This window comes from Daphnia pulicaria, chromosome 2, assembly GCF_021234035.1.
Source record: "Daphnia pulicaria isolate SC F1-1A chromosome 2, SC_F0-13Bv2, whole genome shotgun sequence".
Taxonomy (NCBI): domain Eukaryota; kingdom Metazoa; phylum Arthropoda; class Branchiopoda; order Diplostraca; family Daphniidae; genus Daphnia; species Daphnia pulicaria.
In genome coordinates, this window is record NC_060914.1 from 11456668 (window position 1) to 11480038 (window position 23371).

Consider the following 23371-nt stretch of genomic DNA (forward strand, 5'->3'; position numbering starts at 1 on the left):
TCTAAAAGGAATTAAATTAAATTTGCTGTGCTGTTTGACCAACAATACCAGTTTAAGAGAGTTGGATGAGTAAAAGTTTTGGGTAAAAGTTGAAATCTCTCAGCTAGAGGTGCTTTCTCTTATTATTCGTGTTATCGTATAATTTGCATATTATCTTAGCACCCCGTCTGTTTTCATCACGGGGTGAGTTAAATTTAGATATTCAAATGATTACCGCGCGATGCAGGTTAATTAGGAAATTGAAATGCTCACGTCCGTGTTACACTGGAAATTAATTTTTATTGACATCAAGTCCAACTGAAATTTTAAAGATCAGCAAACAATAATTTCGGTATAATAATATCATTTCAGTTCCTAATATAACCACTGAGATTAATACGTATATGATTAGGTGTACCAAAATCAATTTGAATAATTGTGTCACATACTGTTTAGCCTTTTTCTCATTTTGAATTGGAATTGTTTTTCAGACTTCGGCTGAAAGTCCTTCCGCTTCTTCCGCTTCTTCCGCTTCCTCCACTTTAGCCGCTTTTTTAGGCTTGGCTTCCTCCTGCTTCACGGGAGCTGCTTCCTCCACTTTCTTCTCTTTTGGAGCTTCTTCCGCAGCCGTTTCAACCGGAAGCGTTCCAAAATCAATGGCCGGTTCGGTTTTCTCCTCTTTCTTGGCCTCTTCCGGAGCCGCTTCCGCTTTGGCTTCCGCTTTTTCTTCCTTTTTGCCCTCAGGAGCGGCTTCTTCAGCCGGGGCTTCCGTTCGATTACGCAATCGACGAGCTCTAAACCTAATTTTAAAAATACAATTATTGGCCTACAATTACAAATTTTAAAATGAAAGATGATAGAAAAACCTGGGCCAACTGGGTGCCGAATCGGTGACCGAGATGCAGACGACGGCAGCCACCAGGAGCAAAGTCAGGAGCGACAATTTCATCTTGCTGTGTGCTGTGTGCTGTCCGCAATCGGTTGGACTTGAATGTGACGATCGACACAAAGATGACGGCCTTTTTATATAATGCCAATCATGCCAAAGTTTCTTTTGAGAATCGACAGGTACTAGTACGTGACGTCGATTATTTCAGCTCCTGTCAACAAGTTGGACAATCATTATCCGCCAACGGAATACAACAACCAGCAAAGCTTATATATTCTTGTTGCACTTTAGAAAATGTTGAAGCCATTCCGGTCCTCGGAGCAGCTTTCGTTAGCCGAGTTTCCATTTCGAACCATTTAGGCAAATTAGGGAAATTATAATTAAACTTGAAAAAAAAAAGAATTGCTTTACCGGATTTGTTCGTGATGGAATTCAAACTTTCAACGTCGGTGATAGTGCAATACCATGACGCAAGGGGAGAGTCTAAATCATTTCCAAAAAGTATAAATAAAGGTTATTATTCTACATGTATTCTATATTAGAAAGGGTATTTGAGATAGTTGCTTTCACGTTGAGCTGCTGCTACTGTTGGAGCGGGTTATTTTACTTTTGATGGAAATTTTCGATTGGAATTGGTGAAAGGGAAAAATCTCGGAAATGTTTGACGTGCCTATCACGTCGCTTGTCATTTTGATTCCACGATTTCTTTTGCGCAACTAAATAGGTGTGGTCAATAATCTGACGAAATTGTAATTGAATGAAAAAGAGTAAAAGTTGATGGATGGATGCAGACGCTGCCGTGTGTATTTGACACTTGGATTTTTGAGAGACAGTCACAAAGTGCATGTAGGACTTGAGCAGGTCGACAAATTCATATAATTAGCTAATTTTATATTATTAGAAGATGTTTGCGTGATTGATATAAGATGTCTATATATTAGCATCCGGAAAGGGAGAGGAAAAATGGGATGAAGGTGACAGGGGGGGTCCGTTCCGGGTACTACCATTTCTTGATAGAGATTTCGTATTTAAACGCTATTATTATGTCATATAGTTTGAGCTATAAAAGAGGAATTAAAGAGAATGGATATCAAAAGCGGATGTTGAGATTGAGCTCAGTTGGTTTACTCTTCTTCTTCGGCGCTTCCGGATCCACCGTCTCCTCCTCCGCTCTTGCCACCTTCTTTACCTTCCTTCTCACCTTTACCTTCTTTACCTTCCTTTTCTCCTTTTCCTCCTTTTCCTCCTTTGCCTCCTTTTCCTTCCTTTTCTCCTTTTCCTCCTTTTCCTTCTTTCTCTCCTTTGCCGCCTTTTCCTTCTTTTCCTTCCTTTTCTCCTTTTCCGTATTTGCCTTTGGCGCCTTTTTCTTCTTTGTCTCCTTTGCCGGCTCCTTTGCCGTATCCTTTGTCTCCTTTGGCTCCTTCGGCGCTGACTCCTCCATTGCCTCCTTCGTTCTCTTCCGCTTCGTATCCGCCCTCGGCTTCGACTTCCTGCCCTTCAAGTTCGGCTTCTTCGGCTTCGTATCCTTCAGTTCCGGTTTCTTCGGCTTCCACTTCCGTTTCGGTGCCGTACGACTCGGTGGCGTAAGCCTCGGCTTCCGATTCGGATGCTCCGTAAGACTCTGACACTTCAGCGTAGGCGGATGTGGTGGGTTCAGGAGCTACGACGTAAGCGGAAGTTGAGGTTTCGATGACGACGACAGGAGCCCCGGTTGGTTTGGCGATGGGGATAATTTCAGGAGCGTAAGTGACGGGGAGTGGCTGGATTTCGGGTTGGGGCAACACTGGGGTGCCAGTGGGTCTGGGGATGGGGATGATGACTTCCGGAATAACTGGAGCGACGTAAGGAGCATCAGTGGTCGGGTAGAAAATGGTAGGAGCAACTGGAGCCACTGGGACAACTGGAACTGGGACGATTGGGTCAACTGGGACGAATGGAACGATGGCAGTTGGAAAGACGGGGGCAATCACAGCCGGACTGGTTGAGGCGGAAGAAGCTCCGGCGGATGCGGAAACGCCAGATCCATCGGTGCTGGAAGCGCTAGCGCCGGCAGAAGCTCCGCCATCGATGGGGAAAATTTCCACCGGAATGACATCCTTGGGCAGGGTCTCATGGGTGTGTCCGGAGATGTCGACCACCTCGAAAACGGCCAAATCTTCCGGAATATCATCGGGGGAAACTCCGTCCAAGTCGTGAACTTCAAAGACTTCGACTCCGTGATGGTCGTCTTGGTGACCGGAATTGCTGGTGGTGGCTACTCCAGCCGAGGCGGAAACGGGAGCTCCGGTGCCGCTGGCGACGGAAGCAGTAGCTCCGACGATCGGAGTGATTTCCACCGGAATGACGTCAGCCGGAAGGGTATCGTGGGTATGTCCGGAGATGTCGACCACCTCGAAGGGAACAATGTCCTTTGGGACGCTGTCGTGAGCCACTCCGGTCAAGTCGTGAACCTCGAAGACCTGACTAACTACGGCCGGAGTGATTTCCACCGGAATAACGTCAGCCGGAAGGGTCTCTTGGGTGTGTCCGGAAATGTCGACCACCTCGAAGGGGACAATGTCCTTGGGGACGCTGTCGTGAGCCACTCCGGTCAAATCGTGAACCTCAAAGACTTGACCGACAACCGGAGCGACTACGGCCGGAGTGGCAGCAGACGACGTCAAGGTCGGCGAACGTTTTCGGGCGTCGCTGATGTCGGCGTGAGCTTCAGCCGTTGCCGCAGGGTGGACACCGTCGATGCTGACGGCCTGTTGCTTGAAGAAGGTCAAAGACTTCCACGATTGGTGCCTATGGGAATTAATAAATGAATGAATTCAATTCAATGGATTAATTGAATAAAATTTTTTACTTGGGGTAATCGTTGCGCTTTCTGCGCTCGGCACCTTCACCTTCTTCACCTTCGGCTTCTTCGGCTTCTTCTTTTTTACCCTTACCCTTGCCACCCTCTTCGGCCTTTTTGCCACCCTCGGCCTTCTTCTCCTCCTTTTTGGGCTCCTCCTTCTTGACTTCTTCCGTCTTGGGAGCGGCTTCAGCCACCTGAGCCCTACCACCGCGGTTCCTCCTTTTGAAATCATAAATTGAATTAACTTTTCAAATGTAATACAATTAAATTGAAATGAATCGGGAAAATGTTTTAATTGAATTAACTTTTCAAATGTAATCCAATTAAATTGAAATAAATCGGGAAAATGTTTTAATTGAATTAACTTTTCAAATGTAATCCAATTAAATTGAAATAAATCGGGAAAATGTTTTAATTGAATTAACTTTTCAAATGTAATCCAATTCAATTGAAATAAATCGGGAAAATGATGTTTTTTCAAACCTGGGGAAGGTTGGCGCCGAGTGGACGCAGACCACGGCTACGATGAGGAACAATGCGAGCAAAGAGAATTTCATCTTGCGATTGAATAAATTAAAACTGTATTTTAAATAATGTTGTTGTTGCTGTTGTTGTAGTTGATGTACGTCTGTCTTGCTCTGAGTTGGCCGACTGAATGTGACTCTCGACCCATCACGCCGCCCTTTTTAAAGGGGGTAAAAGTTACACCGGTATTACCATGTGTTGCTGGTAGTACATGTCAACGAGTTCCGCAGCAGTTTTTCCTGCTTTGCCGGGCCAACGCCCCGTGTGTGCAGCACACGCATTCCGGCCCCCCCCCTCTTTTTTTCGTGTTACTCCCGAGAGTTGGCAGCATAGAGAGAACTGAGAGCTGCTGCTGTGGGGCGTCAGAAAGTTTCTAGACGTCGAGTTTTTGTTTTGTTTTTTGTTGTTTTATTTTCGTAGATCAAAATTTGCTTCAACCTATATAATCGGTTCTGTATTCTATTGCGTGTTTCACAGGAGTGTGGGTTGCGCAACTTGTCAAGCAAAAGTCGACGACAACAAGTTGAAAAAAACGAGTTGGGCAATGTAGCTTATAATGTCGACCTATGTCTACCCAGAATAATCAATTGGGAATTTCAGTAATAACGTAACCTGAACTGCCCGTTTTCATTGGTATATAACCTTGAATGGGAATGTCGTCGCTGTGTCTAACTCAAAGACGGTTGAACTGGACGACGACGTCTTGGTCAAGTTAGAAAGCACTTTCAATGAATTGATTGACTAACTAGAATTGCACGGTACATTTTTTCGGTCGAGATATTCTGAAAACCGGTTTCAGATTGATCATTTTGGGAATAATATAAAGTTAAATTTAATTGCAATTAATTGTATGTATAACCAAAGCCTCGCCAATATTTATCGTGAATTTCATCTGATTTTTTTGACACGATTTTTAAGTTATTCCAATCGACTTGAAATCCGCGAAATTCAACTAGAATGTCCAGTTTATGTATTATGGGTTATAACATTGATGTCAATTCGGAACCCCCCTCTTGCGTGTTAACTTGTTTTTATATTTGAAAAGATTTTTTTTTTAAAGCTGCTGCATGTGTTACTTTCTCAATCTCAGCTTCAATCAAATTCCGAGCTGGAAATCTGGGACTTTATTTTCTTTTATTTTCCCCCCAAAAGTTTTTTTTTTTACTGATGACGTGATAAGATATAATATATAATCCAGGGTATTTTTTTGTTTTATTCCCCAACATCTTATAATAAAGTGAAAACGGACACGACACATTATATAGTATAGACGGCGGGTGCATGCTGGCACGGAGTGAAATCAAGTTGCGACCGACCTCGCCCGACCAGACTTGTGTTGCAGAAATGGCCACCAGCGGCTCCCGTTTTCTCCTTAATCCGCGTTCGAAAAATAAAAGGTGCTGGTATACGGTATTATAGCCTATATACTACTTACGCAACACGGTGCTCCTATCTGTACTTCACACAGTCATCACGCCAGCAAGTTCCAATTTTAATAGCCAATTTTTTTGTGGTTGTTTTAAGTCGTTAATCATTCAGTAAAATTTGGGTTACACTAGAAACGGTCGAATGTCTATTTGTTTTTTTGTTGTTGTTGCTATTGTTTGATAGGTGAAATAATTATATGATTATCATCGCATGAAATCGCTCCCAATTTGAATTTTTTTAGTGGGTGGGAGGTGTGTTCAACAGACCGTCAAGGACACGCGGGAAAATTGAAATCATTCTTTTAAAAGTATCCAGCGCATTTTGAACGGCGATCTCGGTAGCTGCCCAGTGGACACCAGGTCATGGGCCGGCTCAGTGGAGGAGCTGGGCGGACACGCCTAGGCGCCACGGCGACGCTGGCCAAAGTCGAAGGAGCAACAACCGACGTTCGGCAGTGGATGGAATTGTCAGCGCTGTCCAGTTCCAAAAGTTGGCCGTCCCGGCACGGCCCTCGACTCTGCAATCTCCAACATTTACTGCTGGAAGAATTATTGGCGGCTGATTTGAATAATCGTTTGCGAGCAGCAGCTTCTCTCTTGTTGTTCGCACTCCCGTAGACGTGCCGGCCGTCTGCCGGGCAACCTTTCGGCACGATTTGACACGCGGGAATGCGGTCGTTGACGATCCACCAGTGACCTCTTTTGCACGGACCCTATATAGTCAAGCGCAGCAGGTAATTTTCATTCGACAAATTTGAATATTAGAAAAGGCGGGAATAACTGAATTTTTGAAAAAAAAACAAAAACCTGCGTGTAGAGTTGGTGGCATTGTTTAGTCCTGTCCGAATAGAGAAATGCGCTGCCGTTGTTATTATTCATTTGGCAATCGCAAATTCCGACATTGTCCGGCCCGTCGTAGAGTTGCTGATGGATCGGACAGGGATTGGCGCTTGATCGATGACGTCGTCCCTGATAAGTGACGCAACGTTTCCAGGGGGGATAGAACGTATCGTCGGGCCATTTACAACGTCTAGCTCTGTGCGATATTATTTTGATTTGAATAAAATCAAATGAGAACAATTTTTAAAGTGACAACTTGCTTGGCTCGGAAGCGAATGGCGGCCACATCTTTGCGCAATTCCTCCTGGAATTTGAATTCCTTATCGAGCTCATCGTCGCCGATGAGATTGTCGTAAATGGTCGAACTTAAATGAATTATTTTTGGCCAGACGACCCTGTCGAGCTGGTCGAGAAAGAGTTCAGTTTCTCTTTGATATTTGGCCAGTCGCGAACGTTCCAGCCCGTCGCTGATGAAGTTCATGTCACTCACCAAACGTCCCCGCTGGGCCACCATTTTCTGCAAACTGTTGAAACAAGAAATAATTACATTTCTTAATCATTTTAATTCCTTATTAACCTGCCCATTGACGAGGCTGCCGAGCAATGGCCACCAGCCCAACTCAGGACGATGGCCAGCAGAGCCCCAACAAAGTAGGTAACGAATGTCAACTTCATAATTGCTGCTGGGCCACACCCAACACAGCAGTTCTGGTTTCGACAAGAGTTCAGCAGAGAAAACTTTCCGGTTCAAAACTCCAAAATCGATGGATGACTCGACTCACTATATCCAACAGCCAACTGAAAGTCTTTTGTAAATAATTGGAAAAAACACTTTCGAAATATCGATTCGAATTTTGAGTATATTAGCCAACACCTCACCAAACTGCGTATAGTAGGATATGCAAATGGGGTCCTGTCGTCTCATGCGACGCTACAACAACCAACCAAACGTTGCTGGGCAATAGGTGGAACCGCCAAAATGGCAATCACCCGAAATAGCCAGTGGGTTATTTTAAGTGTTACATTTATTTATAGATCTGTTAGTCGGTCAAACACTCACGTTGGATGGCGTCCAAAAATGTACCAAAAATGGACATGCAATCTCATCCGGAAATAACCAAAATTTTAATGTCAAAAGCCGGGGTGAAAGGATAATATTGTATTCCCCTATATACAAGATTAATCTGAACGACATTTTCTCCTTTCACCTCCTTCGGGATAAGCTTTCAAAATGGCCGTTCAAAATCACGATTCGTTGATGGTGAAATATTTTTTGGATATTAGGTAATACCCTCTCGCACAGCTGTGCCCGTAGATACCTGGGAAATTTGGTGGGTTAACTAGGTTAAGATCGACGTGCATAAATGTATAATGATACAATCGTGACAATGGTGCTGTGTCGAAATGGCCGAGCGATTTGGCGTTTTAAGACGGTGGGCGATAGGTGACGGTCAGCAGGGTATAAATTTTGGTGACCTAAATCAAATTGTGTTGGGTAGTAGTATGCGTATGCGGAGAGTGACATAAACAACTTTTCTTTCGAGCTCAATAACCCAAAAGTCATCGCGAGTTTTCCAATTGAAAATCAGGACCTGTTGAACAGCGTCTAATTTATTAGAGCTGTTTGTGTCACTTTCACTATCCTTCCACAAATATATACGATATAAAGTCTAGTCGACTGTTACAGGCGAAATATCCAATGTTGTGTTATTATGATTTGGCGATTTTCTTCCAAATAATGATTGATTGAATTGATATCGATTGTTAGACCTATTAGCGAATTTTGTGATTAAACAAAATTGTATTCCATTTTTTATTGTTCTGTTTTTTCGTGATTGAAGAAAATGGGCAATAACAGATGAGAAAGAGAAACTAAAATATACAATCAAAATGTGCACATTCCCCAGTGGAAACTGATTCACCTTCGTTCGAAAAACAAAAAAATTGAAAAATAAAATTTCCTTCAATTAACATTTTGCCAGGCGACTAATTATGTACCATAAGTCTAAACAGATTGGAGAGATATCAAACTCGGGTCATTAATTATTAGAAAATTATGGGGCTACTTCCGTCTTGCGGCACCACCGGCTTCTGCGGCCTCAACTTCGGCGGCTTCAGCGGCTTCAGCTTCAGCAGCTTCGGCAGCTTCGGCAGCTTCTGCTGCCTCTGCCGGTTCGGCGGCTTCCACTTCGGCCTGTTCTGCTGCCTCGGCTGGTTCGACTTCTTCAATGGGTTCCTGTTCCACCGGTTCGACTTCCTCTCCGGCCACAACGGCTGGAGCGGCAACTGGAGCGACGGCTGGTGCAACTGCGGCCAATTGAGCGGCTTTGGCTTGAGCGTGAGCGGCGAAATGAGCGGCTTTAGCCTGAGTCACTTCCGGGGTGTCCTTGGGTGGCTCGAATGGATTCACTGCGGCTACAGCCGGAGCGGCAGCAGCAACTGGAGTAGCGGCAGCTGGGGCATCAGCAACTACTGGGGTAGAAGCGACGGCCGGGGTGGCGACAGCGGCGGTGGCATCAGCAGCGGCATTGGTTCCTGCGGTGGCGGATGTTCCGGCGGATGCTTCAGCGGTGACGGTTTGACGCTTTCTCCTTGCAGCTCCGGCCTCTGCTTCAGCAGGCTCAGCCGCTTCAGCTTCAGCTGCTTCCGCTTCTGCTGGCTCTGCTTCAGCTGGTTCGGCTTCAACTGGTTCGGCTTCAACTGGCTCCGTTTCGACTGGCTCGGCCTCGACGGGCTCCTCTTCCACGACTGGTTTGGCCTCGGTTTTGGCAGGAGCAACAGCAGGAGCGGCTTTCACTGGAGCAGGAGCAGCGGCAGCTGGCGCACCTTCCACCGGTTCAACTTCTTCGACCTCAACGGGCTCGGCTTCTTCAACTGGTTCGGCTTCACCAACAACTTTGGCAGGAGCGGCGGCAGGAGCTGGAGCGGCGGCAGGAGCGGCAGCAGCGACAGCCTGTCGCTTACTATTAAAAATCAATTGATATTAAATTAAATTCTTAATTCACTTCTTTTAATGTCTTAAATGAAATTTACCTGAGAGAATGAGGCGCCGCCTGGATTGCCGTGAAGCAAACCAAGGCAGCAAGGAGCAGAGAAAGATTAGACTTCATGTCAGGAGTTGGTTGGAAATGGAACTGATGCCGTTCAAACTCAAATCACCGCCTTTTTAAAGGTAAACCTACGACAGCGCTGGGTTCACATTATGGCCATAGTCGCCAATCTAACCTTGGTAAATGCCCAACCAGCCAACCAGCCACCCTTGAAAACGTGATGATGAAACTCCTTATTCAAAATTTGAATACAAGCCCCTAAAGGACTCGACTCTATGTCGAAGAATGTAGACGCCGAAGCAGGAAATGGCTAGCCGCTCTTAAGGCCAGTCAATTTTATTATTATTTTTTGCTGGTACAAATTCATCACGATAAAACAAACAACTACGGTGTTGTGAAACAGGCGTTCCCGTGTGTAATACAATCCAAACAGCTTTGATTTCACGCTGAATAATCCCTTTTGAAATCATAATATAATGGCCTTTGGATTTTCCCACAGTCTAAGAAAGGTTTTGTTGTTCTCCAGATGACCTGTTGAAGAATAACAAAATCAATTCGACCTTGATAGTGTCGATGATTTCCTCATCTCGACTCAAGTATTGAGCAATATAATAATAATTAGGATATAAGCCTATATACTATAACGACGCAATATAATTTTCAGTTTCACTTTTGCTGCCAAGGCTGAACTGATTTCATTTTATTTTGCCCTTCGATGTTGACGACGTTAAGATTCAAGTTGTTTATAAAGAGATAAAACGGAAGTTGTAGGGCAACACGTGTGCAATACTGCGAAGGTAGCGACCAACTAACTTTCATTTCCACATAATGTCTACCTAATTCTTGAGATATACTCCGAAATTAAGGATCGATGTATAACCCATTTACCCAATTAGGAAATTACAAAAGGTATCCAATAACTGTTGTATGCTGTGTCCGCTTCTAATAATAAGTTAACACACCTCCCAATCGGGAAAGAGCACGATAGGCCACCACCAGGATTATATCGTATATTGATTTGAGATTGTTTTCTATATATCTCGTTGACCAAACCAAGAGCAAACGAGGCGAACCGGTATCGGCCATGGAATTTACATTTCAGTCGCACACGCCAACAACAGCACGTCGACTATAAAATGAAATATAACAACACCATATTTTTTCCCATGTTTCAATTTCATTTGATTCCGGGAAATTTCGACCAAATTCTCTACGTTTTTAAAAAATCGATTGAGCTTATAATAAATAAAAAAGGACTGGAACTAATTATTAGACGTAGCAATGTCTGCCGTGAACCGCCCAAACAGGTTTTTCTTTATTGTGGAAAGTCAGAGAATATAAACCAGTTTTTATAATATCGTTACTCATTTTCCAAGTATACACCAAATACAGAAATGTTTTTCTAATTTCCAAGGTTTTCATTTCGTTTTTTGTTTTGTTTTCATTCAGTTAACAGTTTAGTGATTAATGTCCATGTTTAGTAATATAGCTCGCTAAAAATTCCCGAATCAAAAATAAATGTGTGTTATAACCCCAAAACAGCAAAACTGTCACAATCACGAAAGTGGGTCCGGTCGAATTATTACAACTCACGTCCCGATTCCGTAAAATCAATTGAAATAATATTTTTAGTTAAGTTAATATTAGAGCAGCAAGTGCGTCCGCGGTCTAAATCGGAACGCAAATGAACGTGAGCGGACAGTACGCAGGTCTATAAATAAACTATAAAGAGCCTGTCATAACAATGGACGGAAAATATCAAGGTCTTTTGGCTCAGTTTCTATTTATTAAGTTCTACTGGTTTTTTTTTGTTATCGTCCATTCTTTTGTTTCTGCTCGAGTTCCGGCCGTGAGATTGCAAATCGTCGCATGTGCTGGAGATGCTGGAAATGAAAAATCAAACAAGGCCATCAAAAATGTGTTGCAGAGCTTTCGTGATTTTTATGAAACTATTGTTTTACTTGAACTCGACCGGTTTGTTGTACAGCCGTGTACAAAAATGGACACTTGCAAGGTTGCATTCCCTTCCAGGAAATTGACGTCACATTTTTACGTGTCGTGATTTTTCTGCCGTTTTTAGGGGGGCTGTCCACAATCGCCGTGACACGTTTAGCGGACGGAGGGGGGGGGGGTTAGAAAATAAAAAAAACAAAACTTTTAAATTTTAACCTAAAAGAGGAGGGGTCTGAAAAATGGTATAGTTTTTAAGAGGGGAGGGGTGAGGATATTTTTCGTGATGGCCGTCACGAAAGAGGTGGGGGAAACTTCTTTCCTTTAGAAAAAATTTAAATCAGTAGAGGGAAGGGTTTGAAAAATTAGGGGGGGGGATACCTTTCGTGACGGCCATCACGAAAAAAGGTGGGAGAGGCAGGGTTCAAATATCCTTTTCTCTTCCTAGGAAATAATTACGATTTTCAATTGCTAAAATTATAACAGTTAAATATCCCTGTGTAATTAAATAACTTTTAATGATAAACATTGCGTTCACAGAAAAAGGGAGTGGTGAATCAAAGTTAAATTAAGTAACAATGACTAGTATTACAAAAAACTGGCCAATCACGGCGGCGGCAAGGTCGGCAAACTGAAATTTCAGGTTTTTCAATCGTCGTGTGTGTTAAAATAAAAGTTTGCATCGCAGTTTATATGCGATTGTGCCGTAGTTTCACTTTCGTCGTTCACGATTATAGACAATATAAACTTTCAAAAAACAGCTCACTTCAGGAAATGGTATCTCTATTTTTTGTTGTTGTTTTTAATTCGTGTTTTGTTTGTTTGTTAGTTGTTGTCTGGAAAAAATTCTCCGCTGCTGGGCGTTCTCTTTGGTTTTACCCATGTCATTTTGTGATATGTGAAAGCGAAACATCAGCCATTTTTTTGGTTGAGATTCCTTTAACTTAATTGGCTCATTTGCATAACTAGTGTAATACGGTAAAACATGTGAGTTATTTATGTTTTCAAAATGGGTGGGGATTTGCCGTATTTGTTAAAGATTCACTGTATACTTATTTATGCATGAATAATTTCCTACAATCTCAGATGAACGATTGCATTAGCCCACATTTTTGCGCATGCAAATCGAGTTATTTTACTTTTCTTTTGTAATAATTCGAAATCCGAAAATATTGATCACGACTAGACTCGTATAACTTTCTTTCTACGTCTGCTAACGTGCTGAGTTTATTCTGCTGTTTCATTTTGTATTTGCTCACTCTCCTCTATTTACGGCCATCGATTTTTCGTCATGAGTAGTGGATTATTGATCGGCGGCCTCACCCAGTTAAATATTGAAGTGATAAAATGCTGAATAATTTGTCATTTTCTAAAGCCAAAAGCTCCGAGTCACACACACACGTTTTGATTATTCACCTTTCATTTCACGAACTGGACCTCCAACTTGTTTTTACGTGACTGACAGCATGGAGCACACGAGCTGCACAGGTTTTTATTTTTCTTATCTTTTACATTTGCTTTTATGCATTTTTTTCTCTCGATAGGTTCTTATCTAGTGCCAGTGCAGTTTTTTCCGTCGTCCAACTCAAGGCTATTCGGCATACGGTTGGGCTTTGATTGCGTATGAGTAATTATGCGTACTAGTCTAGCCCAGTTCTCGTCAATCTCCGTGATTTCTAGTTTGCGAAAGAATTCATTATTATTTTAAAGTAATGACAATACTCACATTCTAATATTACGTAACTTTTAGAGAAATATTCAAGTACTATTGTAGACCACAGCTTACTGACACACCAGGTTGGCCGAGTGGTTAAGGCGCCAGACTTAAGATCTGGTCTCTGTATAGAGACGTGGGTTCGAACCCCACACCTGGTAGAAATTCTTTTTTCAAGATTTGGTTTTATTTTGACGTTTTTGTGATTCTTTAAGAGAAAGTGTTAAGAAATAGTTACTTTCCTATAGTTCTCCGGCTTAAATTCGTCCGTATTTTGATTTCGGGGGATTAAAATGGCGAAATTCAAGGGTATTTGACTATTTGTTATAAATATTCTCGCAAGTATGACATATCCTACATATTCTAGAAACTTTTTCTGTTTATTTCTAGCAAATTCAATTGGCCACTTTCATCAACCGTGAAAGTTTTAATTAGAAATGACTTGATTTATCAACGATTAATTGTTTTAATCGCAATAAACCTTATTAGTCGTCACGTCGCTCTCTAACAAGTCCAACAAACCAGCAACTAGCATTACCATAATGTAAATCCGCACATGGCGATTTAAACTTTCAAATCTGTGCGATCTATAATACCGGTAGTAGTAAATATCTTATTTCCTTAATTGAATGTACGTACTCCATTAAATACAAGAAAATGTTGTTAGACGTCTTTGTGGTTTTATTTGATGGACGTGTAGAAAACTCGAACAAACCCTTTTCCCGCAATCACAACATTTCATATTTGAGCGGTTCCTTTGACTGTCACGTCACGTTAACTATGACAAGATGCAAATGAAGCTTTCGTTCACGTCCAATATGTCCTCAACCTTCACCGACCGTGTCTAGTCATATCGATTTATGGATGGCCGATTGGCAGCAATGTGACGACATATGATCATATTCAATGTCAAACAACAATCTCCATAGTTTTTTGCATGGCAGAACATTTCCGATAACAACTGAATATATTGAATAAGCTGGATTTTGGTATGTGCGTGAATTTAGCGCTGGCGGCAACTGTCGTAGGTTAGTGATGACGTCATCGATATCACTCGTCCCTCACCTTGACTTGACTTGCTGCTGTACAGATCCCGGGACGTAACGTCCGCAGTCGTTATCGACTGCATGAGCCTCATTATCGTTATCATTTCCTTGGAGTCTAATTTCATCCGGGTTCACATTGCGTAATATTACGCAATCCATGCATAATCAAGCAGAGTTGTTATTGTTATTGCGAGAGCTATGTAAAAACACGATTTATCTTTTCCGGATTTTTCCGACTTTCAGAGCATTTCATTCGATACCCAGTCTATTAAATTTATTTTACAATCAAATCAATGCCAAATAAGTCCGATGTTCTCCATTTTACCCGGCATCTAGGCATTCTGAAATTGGATATTTGGAATTTTTATTGTTCGCCATCTGGCGATAAACATCATGATGACGTCAAGCAATCCGACCGCACGGAATTTGAAACCTTAAATTGTTACGATTAATTTTGACATTTGATGCCATTAGCCCAGTTAGGGTTTAAAAAATTATTAAGCAAATTCAGACATGTAGCTTAATGTCAGATTTAATTATTAACATTTTTAAAGTATCTAAGGCGTTTTTAGAGAGCTAAGATGTTGGTTCCTTCCTAGAGGGTCTTTTGTGGCAAATTGTTACTTTTCTTTTGTCTGTGATATGGGACTCAGTGTATTGAAATGAACTTAATCCCGATCCGTTCAGCTGTGTCGAACGCGGGAGGTCGATTTTTAATTTCTATCGATATCTAAGCTCGGCTAATTTGAATATTAGTGTCGTCTGCTGACTGCTTTCGTTTTGCTTTCAACTTTCGAAAAAGAGACGAAATTTACAAAGAAAACAGAACGATCGTACGTGGCTGTACACGAAAAATTGCACAACAAATCAAACTAGAAAAATGTGATCGTCGTGTGAACTCTGGTGTCGCGGCTCTGCATGCTTTCCACTTCATGCTGTTTGGCAGGTGAAGGTATAAAGAATACAAATGGAATGATTATGAAAGCTTATTAAATAGAAGAGATAAACCTGTTCCAAACTTGTGAAATGTTAGTTTCTGACTAGCATTTATTGTGTTAGCCACCTGTTAATGCATGGTAGTTTGTTGGCACTTGCTGGACTGCTGGTATTAAACTGTCGTTAACATCTCAGCATTATCGCTAGTGATTTGTGTTAATTTCGTTCCTGCAACCTTCTAGATATGTTAATGATGCATGACTTGCACATATGCAGTGTATTGCACATAAAATTCCCTTGTTTATTAAAAATTGGGGTTTTCCCCCTCTCTCGTTTTCAACTTTTCCTTACTTGTTGTTTCTGCAAATTTTTTTCGTAACCCATTTTGTATTTTTGATCTAGATAAACAACATCCCGTTTTCGCCGAAGTCACCGATGTCGCTGGAGTGGGATGGATCGCTTTCCTTAAATCCCCTCCTGTCCTCGTGTACACCCATGTGTGTGTGGGTGTATTCACGAGGTCGCCCTTTTTCCTATCCTACCTGGTGTAATTCAACTATTCGTTAACCTCAACTTCGATATCTCCGTTTTTACCTCACAACTTTGTCTGTGGGTAAACAATCAAATTCGGAAATATTTTAACTTGATTAAACACTTCAGGCAAAGTGTAAGGCATCTCCTCGTAATAATTATTTGAATGCAAATTAAGTATAGCAATAAGATAAAGGTAATAGTGATCATTTTTTAGATTTCAAAAATTGTATTTTGCACTCTTGCGTTTTTTTGTTCTATTACAATTTACAACTAAGAAACGAGACTAAATGTACAATAAAAATTTACACGTTTGCACCGTGAAAACTGAAAGGTGCATCAATGACTTTTTGTTTACATCTGAATGTGGCTGCAACTTCTTGCTTTAGCCAGATAGGAGTCGTTTTGGATCTCAAAATAATTAAGCCCCGCGTCTTCTTCTTGCAGCACCTCCAGCTTCAGCTTCAGCTTCGGCTGCCTCTGCTGGTTCGGCGGCTTCCACTTCGGCCTGTTCTGCTGCCTCGACTGGTTCAACTTCTTCGATGGGTTCCTGTTCTACGGGCTCAACTTCCTCCCCGGCCAAAACGGCTGGAGCAGCCGCAGGAACGGCAACGGGAGCAGCGGCCGGAGCAACTGCGGCCAATTGAGCGGCTTTGGCTTGAGCGTGAGCGGCGAAATGAGCGGCTTTAGCCTGAGTCACTTCCAGGGTGTCCTTGGGTGACTCGAATGGATTCACTGCGGCTACAGCTGGAGCGGCAGCAGCAACTGGTGTAGCAACGGCAGGGGCGGCGACAGCTGCGGTGGTGGCTTGACGCTTTCTCCTTGCGGCTTTTGCCTTGGCTTCAGCTTCTCCTGCGGGTTCGGCTTCAGCTGCTTCCGCTTCTACCGGCTCAGCTTCCACTGGCTCAGCTTCCACTGGCTCGGCTTCCACTGGTTCAGCCTCGACCGGCTCGGCTTCCACTGGCTCGACTTCTTCAACTGGTTCGACTTCAGCCACTTCCAATGGTTCGGCCTCAGGATCAACGGGAGTAGAGACAACGGCTGGGGCTGCAACAGGAACTGCAGCAGCGGGAGCAACAGCAGCAACAACTGGGGTGGCAGCAACTGGGGTAGCAGCAACTGGGGTAGCAACAACTGGGGTAGCAACAACAGGGGCAGCGACAGCTGCCTTGGCGGCCTGACGCTTTCTCCTTGCAGCTCCTGTTGCAGGTTCCACCTCGGCGACTTCGTTTTCAGCAACTTCCACCGGCTCAGCTTCAACTGGCTCGGCTTCGACTGGCTCAGCTTCCACCGGCTCGGCTTCCACCGGCTCAGCTTCCACCGGCTCGACTTCTTCAACTGGTTCGACTTCAGCCACTTCCACTGGTTCAGCCTCAGGATCAACGGGAGTAGAGACAACGGCAGGAGCAGCGGATGGTACAGCTGCAGCAACAACAGCGACTGGAGCCACTGCTGAAACAACAACTGGGGCAGAAACAGCAGCAGCAGCAACAACTGGAGTCACAACTGCGACGGTTGGGGTTGCCACTGGAACGACAGCGGTGGGAGCAACAACTGGAGCAGCTGGAACGGGAGTCACCTGGATGACGGCAGGAAGGACAACAGCGGGAACAACGGCTGGCGCAGCGGTGATGGTAAGCGAAGGTGTAGCGACAACAGCCTTGTCTTCAATTTTCGTTGAAGGAGCCACTACAGTTACCGGAGTTTCAATTTTGGCTGGCGCAGAAGCGACAGTCACTTCAGATTTGACAGGAGTCGTTGTCTGACGCTTATGCAGGTTTCTATCAATCAAAAAATTCAATTCAACTTCAAATTAATTCCAGTTCAAACAATTTGTCTTCTATTTCAACATTGATAATTATAGTCAAACTAACTCACCTGGTGGAGTGTGGCGCTGCCTGGATTGCGGTGAAGCAAACCAAGGCAGCAATGAGCAGAGAAATATTAGACTTCATGTCTGGAGTTGGTTGGAGATGGAACTGATGCCGTTCAAACTCAATCCACCGCCTTTTTAAAGGTAAAGCGACAACTGCTGGATGACTATGACATTCCCTGTTCCCTTTGCCACCGTCTCGCCTTCAACCTTGGTATAATTTTCTACCGACAAGGTAACCATGAACATGGCTGGTGCAATAATATGAATGTAGTTTGTAAGCCCCTAAAGGTCTATTATTTTTATCCAACAATGAATGCAGAAAACTCGACCAGGAAATCCAGTAGACGGTTAAGGCCATCAGGCTCAATATTGAGTGTTACGAAATCTGAACAAAAATAAATATTCGTGGGTAGTTGGGAGATTAAACGTTTTGACAGACTATCCGGGAACATTAATGCTAATAAACTTTTCGCTTGCGTTTCCATTCGATGATCATGACCTGATCAATAACTTTTCTCGCTAACCTTAATGGGTGTTTCCCCCTTAACTTTTTCTTCTACATCATTAGATTGCGTGTAATGTTTTTCCGCGTACAGTATAATTTTGATATAACGGGAATATTGATAGAAATGATAGAATGGCTTTTTTTAATTGTTTTTCAAGACTTATTCCAAGGCTTTTGAGAACTTTCTTTATTATTTTGGGGGACATTTTATCAGGGTTGTATTTTTAGCGCAATCAATATCCGTCCATACATTTTTGCCCTAATAAAATTAATACTGCTCGTATATTTGGCCATGAAATTGCGTTAGCCGAATGGGAAAGTATTATTGTAGGAATAAAAGTTTTGGGTTTTAAAGTGCCAATAAGTTCTGTCGAATTTATTCCTTTCATTCCAACTTGTTTAAAAGAATAAGCGCAGATGTATCGTGAATTGTTCTGTCTAATTTCGAACGATTTGCGGATGGGAATGGAATCGAGTGGGAAACGATGTCGACGAATACCAATAATATTAGACGAACAATCTTATTATGTAATTGGATAATGGTAATAATTATTAGTGATCTAATGAAGACCCTCATAATAGTCCAACTTTTGAGATGGAATAGAAAGTTAGTTTTACCGGACTAGAAATGAACTAAATAAATTGCATCTCCGAGAATCAATCGAGATAATTAAAAACACCAAAATTGAAAACACCAAAATTGAAAGAGATACAAAAGAATAAGTTTTTGAATATTGTATTTCGCAACGCTAAACTGGGTTTGAATAGTGTCAAAACTAAATGTACAATTAAAAAAGAATTAGAAATTCTGCATGAAGAAAACTGAAATATGCGTCAATGACTTTTTTACATCTGAAAGTGGCTATAATATTGCTGGACGACTAACTGCATGCCATAGCCTGAAATAATTCTTTTTTTTTTTTATCTCAAAGGAATTAAACCCCGCGTCTTCTTCTTGCAGCACCTCCAGCTTCAGCCTCTGCTGCCTCTGCTGCCTCTGCTGGTTCGGCGGCTTCCACTTCGGCCTGTTCCGCAGCCTCGGCTGGTTCGACTTCTTCAATGGGTTCCTGTTCCACCGGTTCGACTTCCTCTCCGGCCACAACGGCTGGAGCAGCCGCAGGAGCGGCAACTGGAGCAGCGGCTGGTGCAACTGCGGCCAATTGAGCGGCTTTGGCTTGAGCGTGAGCGGCGAAATGAGCAGCTTTAGCCTGAGCCACTTCCGGGGTGTCCTTGGGTGGTTCGAATGGATTCACTGCGGCTACAGCTGGAGCGGCAGCAGCAACTGGAGTAGCGACAACTGGGGCATCCGCAACTACTGGGGTAGCAGCGACAGCGGGGGTGGCGACAGCAGCGGTGGTGGCTTGACGCTTTCTCCTTGCAGCTTGTGCCTCGGCTTCAGCGGCTTCAGCTTCGACTGGCTCAGCTTCGACCGGCTCGGTTTCAACTGGCTCGACTTCAACTGGCTCGACTTCTTCGATGGGTTCCTGTTCTACGGGCTCAACTTCCTCCCCGGCCACAACGGCTGGAGCGGCGGCAGGAGCGACAGGAGCAGCAACTGGGGCGACGGCTGGTGCAACTGCGGCCAATTGAGCGGCTTTGGCTTGAGCGTGAGCGGCGAAATGAGCGGCTTTAGCCTGAGCCACTTCCGGGGTGTCCTTGGGTGACTCGAATGGATTCACTGCGGCAACAGCTGGAGCGACAGCAACTGGGGTAGCAACAGCAGGAGCGGCGACAGCTGCGGTGGTGGCTTGACGCTTTCTCCTTGCGGCCTTTGCCTTGGCTTCAGCTTCTCCTGCGGGTTCGGCTTCAGCTGCTTCCGCTTCGACTGGCTCAGCTTCGACTGGCTCGGCTTCCACTGGCTCGGCTTCCACCGGCTCAGCTTCCACCGGCTCGACTTCTTCAACTGGTTCGACTTCAGCTGCTTCTACTGGTTCGGCCTCAGGATCAACGGCGGTGGGGACAGCAGCAGGAGCAGCGGATGGAACAGCTGCAGCGACGACAGTGACTGGAGTCGCTGCTGGAGCAACAACTGGGACAGCTGGAACGGGATTCACCTGGATGACGGCAGGAAGGACAACAGCGGGAACAACGGCCTTTTCCTCAGTTTTCGGAGCGGGAACTTCGACTTTGGCAGGTGCAGTTGATTCAGATTTAACAGGAGTCGTTGCTTGACGCTTGTTCAGAATTCTATTATCAGAAATCAATTGACATTAATTAAATTCTTAATTCACTTCTTTTAATGTCTTGAATGAAATTTACCTTAGAGAATGAGGCGCTGCCTGGATTGCAGTGAAGCAAACCAAGGCAGCAATGAGCAGAGAAAGATTAGACTTCATGTCTGGAGTTGGTTGGAGATGGAACTGATGCCATTCAAACTCAATCCACCGCCTTTTTAAAGGTAAAGCGACAACTGCTGGATGACTAGGCGTCCAGTGTCTCGCCATCAGCCGACCTTGCCAGTCTAGCGTCGAACATGAATGATGAAAATCCTGGAATGATTAAGAGGCCCTAAAGGTCTAAAACTTCGTGCTGGGTAAAGTATGAAACCGGAAATCCAAACTGGAGTCGGTTAAGGCCATCCGCTTCTCTATTTCCAGTCAAATTGACGTAGATTCGTAGAAAGGCGTTCCAACAAACTCAGACTGTATCGCCTTAAATTATGTACAGATGGTCCTTGAATGGACTTTGGGTTTTTTTTCCGTTATAGAAAGGTGATAAGTGTCCAAAAGTTTCGTTCGTACAGAATTTTCTTTATCGTAGAAACTGATAGTTGACCTGGACAAGTCTGAACTAACCTTGGTGTTTCCCCTTTTGTGTTTCTCCTACGTCATCATCTCATTATTTTTTTGTTGTTGTTTTCAGGTAATTTCCGCGTTTGCAGGTGGGCATAAATCTCAGTTGAGTTGAACTCATTCTTCCAAATATCAAATAACTCTTTTGATTCCAAGGCTTTTATCATTTGAAAGGAAAATATTATCAGGGCCATACTTTCACGTTATGGTCGAGTATTTCACGTTCAACCAAAGGTTTTTTAATTAGCAAATTTTTAATTCTAGAGTAAATTCATCCATTCTCTCCCGAAATATCGGTCGGATGTTGAATCGCAACGGGAAAAATGCAATCGACGTTTTTAGCTATCCAACAGACGGGTTTTCTGGACCGCGTTCAACGAAAATGTATAAACGAAAGTTGTCCCGGTTTCATGGTTTCTCCGTAATAGGAACATTTTCTTGAATTTATTTTAGTCTATACCCAATTCTCCGTAAAAAGAAGCAAGTCATCGTAAAAACGCAAAGCTCATTCAACAAATTTGTTTAGACATTTTATTTCGTTATAACACGCGCCATTAAACCTTGGTATCTGGCAATCGAAGGCTACGACGCAGTTGATTAGGCTGTGGACTGTATGTGCGCACTTCGTTTTATCAATCATATTTATGTGTTTATTTTGTTAATCAATTTATTTTTAAAACTTACTGTCGCATTCGCCACTAAGATTAATCATAATAAATAGGGGAATTCTCTCCTAATGACTATATTCGACGCAACGTATACACTGAAATTGTTTAGTTAACTCTGTTCAAGGTTAAACTTTCAGTTGGATTGGACTTGTGACATAACGAATAGTGCTCAAGTTGCGCAAATTAACAAAGTTCTGTCAGTTTGTTATTTGTTTAATTATTAAAAATTATCTCAATACCACCAGGTTGGCCGAGTGGTTAAGGCGCCAGACTTAAGATCTGGTCTCTGTATAGAGACGTGGGTTCGAACCCCACACCTGGTATTTTAATCATTAAAAGCTAATGATATAACTTTAAAATAACATGTCTTGCTTTGGAAGCAAAATGTACAGTTGTTTATTTGATTTGAAAGAGAAGTAAAAATTCCGTTCATCGGACTTGCGTAATGTATGGTACTGCCGACTTCGTAGAATCGCAAGGCGTAAAGTTATCAAAGTAGAATTCCAAGAGATGAAATACGATGAGCCTTTATCATTCGACCCGGTTTCATTCATTCCTGGAAGTGAAGATGGGAAGTGCGTCATTAACAATTTCCAGAGATGACCAAATAATTCCAGAAATCCATCCCATTAATTTTAAAACCAACAAAAATAAGAACATAAAAAAATGTCGAGTTTAGTTTCAAAGGCGGCATTCATCATCCACCGACAGATGCACAAAATTAGTTTTATTTCCACCCGTGGCGTTTTGGAGGAGCCCTTATCTATATTCCGAGAAACGTAATCGCAATGTCACACACGACACACACTGTCATGGATACATCGCCTAATCCGGCACGAGAGGAAATCAACAGCTCCTCGATGTTAAATTATCCATTAGTCAACAGCACATCCCGCCCGCTGCCAAGCGCGATAGTAATCGATATTAAAGAAGCTAGGCACTCCCGCACTCCAGCTTCATTTGCATAGTCGACTGGCATCTCTCATCGAAACATCTTGGACATTTTTTGAGTCTCAACTTTAAGGAAAACATCAGAACCATGGCGCATTTGACAGTTAGAAGGTAATTCATTGTTTAATTCAAATTTGAATTCATTCGATTTTAATCACAATTACGATTTTCAGATGTTGGATGGCTTGTATTATTTTACTGGGACTGGCCACTTTCACGCTTGCCCGTCCAGCTCAGGAAAATCAGCCAATGCCGATCCGCTTCTGCGGACGTGATTTGATCAGAACCATCGACGAGGTCTGCGTCGCCATCAAGAGCCCAGCAGCTTTTATCGATCCGGTGGCCCTCAATCAGTCGTCGTCCTTGGCTGACTCTGAATCAGGTTTGTTATTTTCTCCTGAAGCGAAAAGCAGCATTCTATTGATAACTTTAATTTTTGTTTACAGCCGACACTCAGTTGAAAAAGTGGACGGAATTGGAAGACAAGAAAAGCGATTCGCTTTTGCGTCAGTGTTGCGTGATTGGCTGCACGGACAACGACTTGACTACTTTCTGCCAGATCGACAGGAATCAGATGTAAGTGTTTTTTGGGGGAATTCCCTAACTGTTGCAAATCGTTTACGATGAATTTACTTGATAGAATGGGAGCGGCGATGCATCTGAGGAGTCAAGAATGGGATATGGATTGGCTCTACGAATTTCTACCGCGACATGGAGACGTTCCGACGAACGCTTAATTTTTATTCCCCATATTATTTAGTTAAATATTTCGCCTCTATGTTACCTGTAGCCGTACTTTTCTTATAATAAAATCGATTTCTAAGTTTCATTAGTGATTATTTCGAACATG

General features: G+C 43.2%; 6 protein-coding genes, 2 long non-coding RNA genes and 2 other non-coding genes across 14 annotated transcripts in view; 5 read left to right on the forward strand and 5 right to left on the reverse strand.

The window, feature by feature from the left end:
* The window catches only part of LOC124326739, a 66604-nt gene that overhangs the window by 21679 nt on the left and 21554 nt on the right, over positions 1 to 23371 (forward strand). The window lies entirely within an intron of this gene.
* Positions 260 to 1098, reverse strand: LOC124326637 (fibrous sheath CABYR-binding protein-like). Its single transcript, XM_046785557.1, has 2 exons — positions 846 to 1098; positions 260 to 779 (listed from the first exon to the last, which is right to left on the reverse strand). Exons 1-2 carry the CDS (start codon positions 926 to 928, stop codon positions 467 to 469), a joined length of 396 nt encoding a protein of 131 aa, XP_046641513.1. The 5' UTR covers positions 929 to 1098; the 3' UTR covers positions 260 to 466.
* Positions 1653 to 4383, reverse strand: LOC124326101 (calphotin-like). 2 transcript variants are annotated; one of them, XM_046784728.1, is made up of 5 exons: positions 4194 to 4383; positions 3717 to 3929; positions 2793 to 3655; positions 2205 to 2759; positions 1653 to 2147 (listed from the first exon to the last, which is right to left on the reverse strand). In XM_046784728.1, exons 1-5 carry the CDS (start codon positions 4265 to 4267, stop codon positions 1993 to 1995), a joined length of 1860 nt encoding a protein of 619 aa, XP_046640684.1. In that variant the 5' UTR covers positions 4268 to 4383; the 3' UTR covers positions 1653 to 1992. The 2 variants fall into 2 exon arrangements, with proteins under 2 accessions (XP_046640684.1, XP_046640683.1); XM_046784727.1 differs by having other exon boundaries at positions 2205 to 3655.
* Positions 5426 to 7213, reverse strand: LOC124326349. Its single transcript, XM_046785110.1, has 4 exons — positions 7080 to 7213; positions 6763 to 7026; positions 6470 to 6698; positions 5426 to 6375 (listed from the first exon to the last, which is right to left on the reverse strand). The coding sequence occupies exons 1-4, from the start codon at positions 7175 to 7177 to the stop codon at positions 5965 to 5967; spliced, it is 1002 nt and encodes a 333-aa protein (XP_046641066.1). The 5' UTR covers positions 7178 to 7213; the 3' UTR covers positions 5426 to 5964.
* On the reverse strand, positions 8284 to 17726 carry LOC124326093 (calphotin-like). Of its 4 annotated transcripts, none has more exons than XM_046784713.1 (4): positions 17608 to 17726; positions 16845 to 17510; positions 16180 to 16814; positions 8284 to 9157 (listed from the first exon to the last, which is right to left on the reverse strand). In XM_046784713.1, exons 1-4 carry the CDS (start codon positions 17682 to 17684, stop codon positions 8565 to 8567), a joined length of 1971 nt encoding a protein of 656 aa, XP_046640669.1. In that variant the 5' UTR covers positions 17685 to 17726; the 3' UTR covers positions 8284 to 8564. The 4 variants fall into 4 exon arrangements, with proteins under 4 accessions (XP_046640669.1, XP_046640670.1, XP_046640671.1 ...); XM_046784714.1 differs by having other exon boundaries at positions 16180 to 16741; positions 17102 to 17510; positions 17608 to 17725; XM_046784715.1 differs by having other exon boundaries at positions 16180 to 16633; positions 17006 to 17510; positions 17608 to 17725.
* On the forward strand, positions 13295 to 13377 carry Trnal-uaa. Its single transcript has one exon. It is a non-coding gene; the product is annotated as a tRNA-Leu (tRNA).
* On the forward strand, positions 15046 to 16072 carry LOC124326788. Its single transcript, XR_006915835.1, has 2 exons — positions 15046 to 15214; positions 15601 to 16072. It is a non-coding gene; the product is annotated as an uncharacterized LOC124326788 (long non-coding RNA).
* Positions 18831 to 20490, reverse strand: LOC124326319 (calphotin-like). The gene is made up of 3 exons (XM_046785075.1): positions 20370 to 20490; positions 19886 to 20297; positions 18831 to 19498 (listed from the first exon to the last, which is right to left on the reverse strand). Exons 1-3 carry the CDS (start codon positions 20444 to 20446, stop codon positions 19046 to 19048), a joined length of 942 nt encoding a protein of 313 aa, XP_046641031.1. The 5' UTR covers positions 20447 to 20490; the 3' UTR covers positions 18831 to 19045.
* On the forward strand, positions 21811 to 21893 carry Trnal-uaa. Its single transcript has one exon. It is a non-coding gene; the product is annotated as a tRNA-Leu (tRNA).
* LOC124326605 lies at positions 22416 to 23348 on the forward strand. Its single transcript, XM_046785519.1, has 4 exons — positions 22416 to 22632; positions 22695 to 22903; positions 22968 to 23097; positions 23162 to 23348. The coding sequence occupies exons 1-4, from the start codon at positions 22610 to 22612 to the stop codon at positions 23256 to 23258; spliced, it is 459 nt and encodes a 152-aa protein (XP_046641475.1). The 5' UTR covers positions 22416 to 22609; the 3' UTR covers positions 23259 to 23348.

What these genes read in the sequence shown, in the direction of transcription:
- LOC124326637 (XM_046785557.1), bottom strand. Translation starts at nt 928, where the DNA reads ATGAAATTGTCGCTCCTGACTTTGCTCCTGGTGGCTGCCGTCGTCTGC. An exon ending in TCGGCACCCAGTTGGCCCAG is followed by an intron (nt 780 to 845) that starts GTTTTTCTATCA and finishes TTTTAAAATTAG; the next exon opens with GTTTAGAGCTCGTCGATTGC.
- LOC124326605 (XM_046785519.1), top strand. Translation starts at nt 22,610, where the DNA reads ATGGCGCATTTGACAGTTAGAAG. An exon ending in CTTGGCTGACTCTGAATCAG is followed by an intron (nt 22,904 to 22,967) that starts GTTTGTTATTTT and finishes TTTTGTTTACAG; the next exon opens with CCGACACTCAGTTGAAAAAG. An exon ending in CAGATCGACAGGAATCAGAT is followed by an intron (nt 23,098 to 23,161) that starts GTAAGTGTTTTT and finishes TTTACTTGATAG; the next exon opens with AATGGGAGCGGCGATGCATC.
- LOC124326101 (XM_046784727.1), bottom strand. Translation starts at nt 4,267, where the DNA reads ATGAAATTCTCTTTGCTCGCATTGTTCCTCATCGTAGCCGTGGTCTGC. An exon ending in AAGCGCAACGATTACCCCAA is followed by an intron (nt 3,656 to 3,716) that starts GTAAAAAATTTT and finishes TAATTCCCATAG; the next exon opens with GCACCAATCGTGGAAGTCTT. An exon ending in CAAAGGCAAATACGGAAAAG is followed by an intron (nt 2,148 to 2,204) that starts GAGAAAAGGAAG and finishes AAGGAAAAGGAG; the next exon opens with GAAAAGGAGAAAAGGAAGGA.
- LOC124326349 (XM_046785110.1), bottom strand. Translation starts at nt 7,177, where the DNA reads ATGAAGTTGACATTCGTTACCTACTTTGTTGGGGCTCTGCTGGCCATC. An exon ending in GCAGCCTCGTCAATGGGCAG is followed by an intron (nt 7,027 to 7,079) that starts GTTAATAAGGAA and finishes TTGTTTCAACAG; the next exon opens with TTTGCAGAAAATGGTGGCCC. An exon ending in GCCACCAACTCTACACGCAG is followed by an intron (nt 6,376 to 6,469) that starts GTTTTTGTTTTT and finishes TTGACTATATAG; the next exon opens with GGTCCGTGCAAAAGAGGTCA.
- LOC124326093 (XM_046784711.1), bottom strand. Translation starts at nt 17,684, where the DNA reads ATGAAGTCTAATATTTCTCTGCTCATTGCTGCCTTGGTTTGCTTCACC. An exon ending in GCAGCGCCACACTCCACCAG is followed by an intron (nt 17,511 to 17,607) that starts GTGAGTTAGTTT and finishes TTTGATTGATAG; the next exon opens with AAACCTGCATAAGCGTCAGA. An exon ending in AGCTGAAGCTGAAGCTGGAG is followed by an intron (nt 9,158 to 16,179) that starts GTGCTGCAAGAA and finishes AAGCAGAGCCAG; the next exon opens with CAGAAGCGGAAGCAGCTGAA.
- LOC124326319 (XM_046785075.1), bottom strand. Translation starts at nt 20,446, where the DNA reads ATGAAGTCTAATCTTTCTCTGCTCATTGCTGCCTTGGTTTGCTTCACT. An exon ending in GCAGCGCCTCATTCTCTAAG is followed by an intron (nt 20,298 to 20,369) that starts GTAAATTTCATT and finishes TTCTGATAATAG; the next exon opens with AATTCTGAACAAGCGTCAAG. An exon ending in CAGGAGAAGCTGAAGCCAAG is followed by an intron (nt 19,499 to 19,885) that starts GCAAAGGCCGCA and finishes GCTGAAGCCGAG; the next exon opens with GCACAAGCTGCAAGGAGAAA.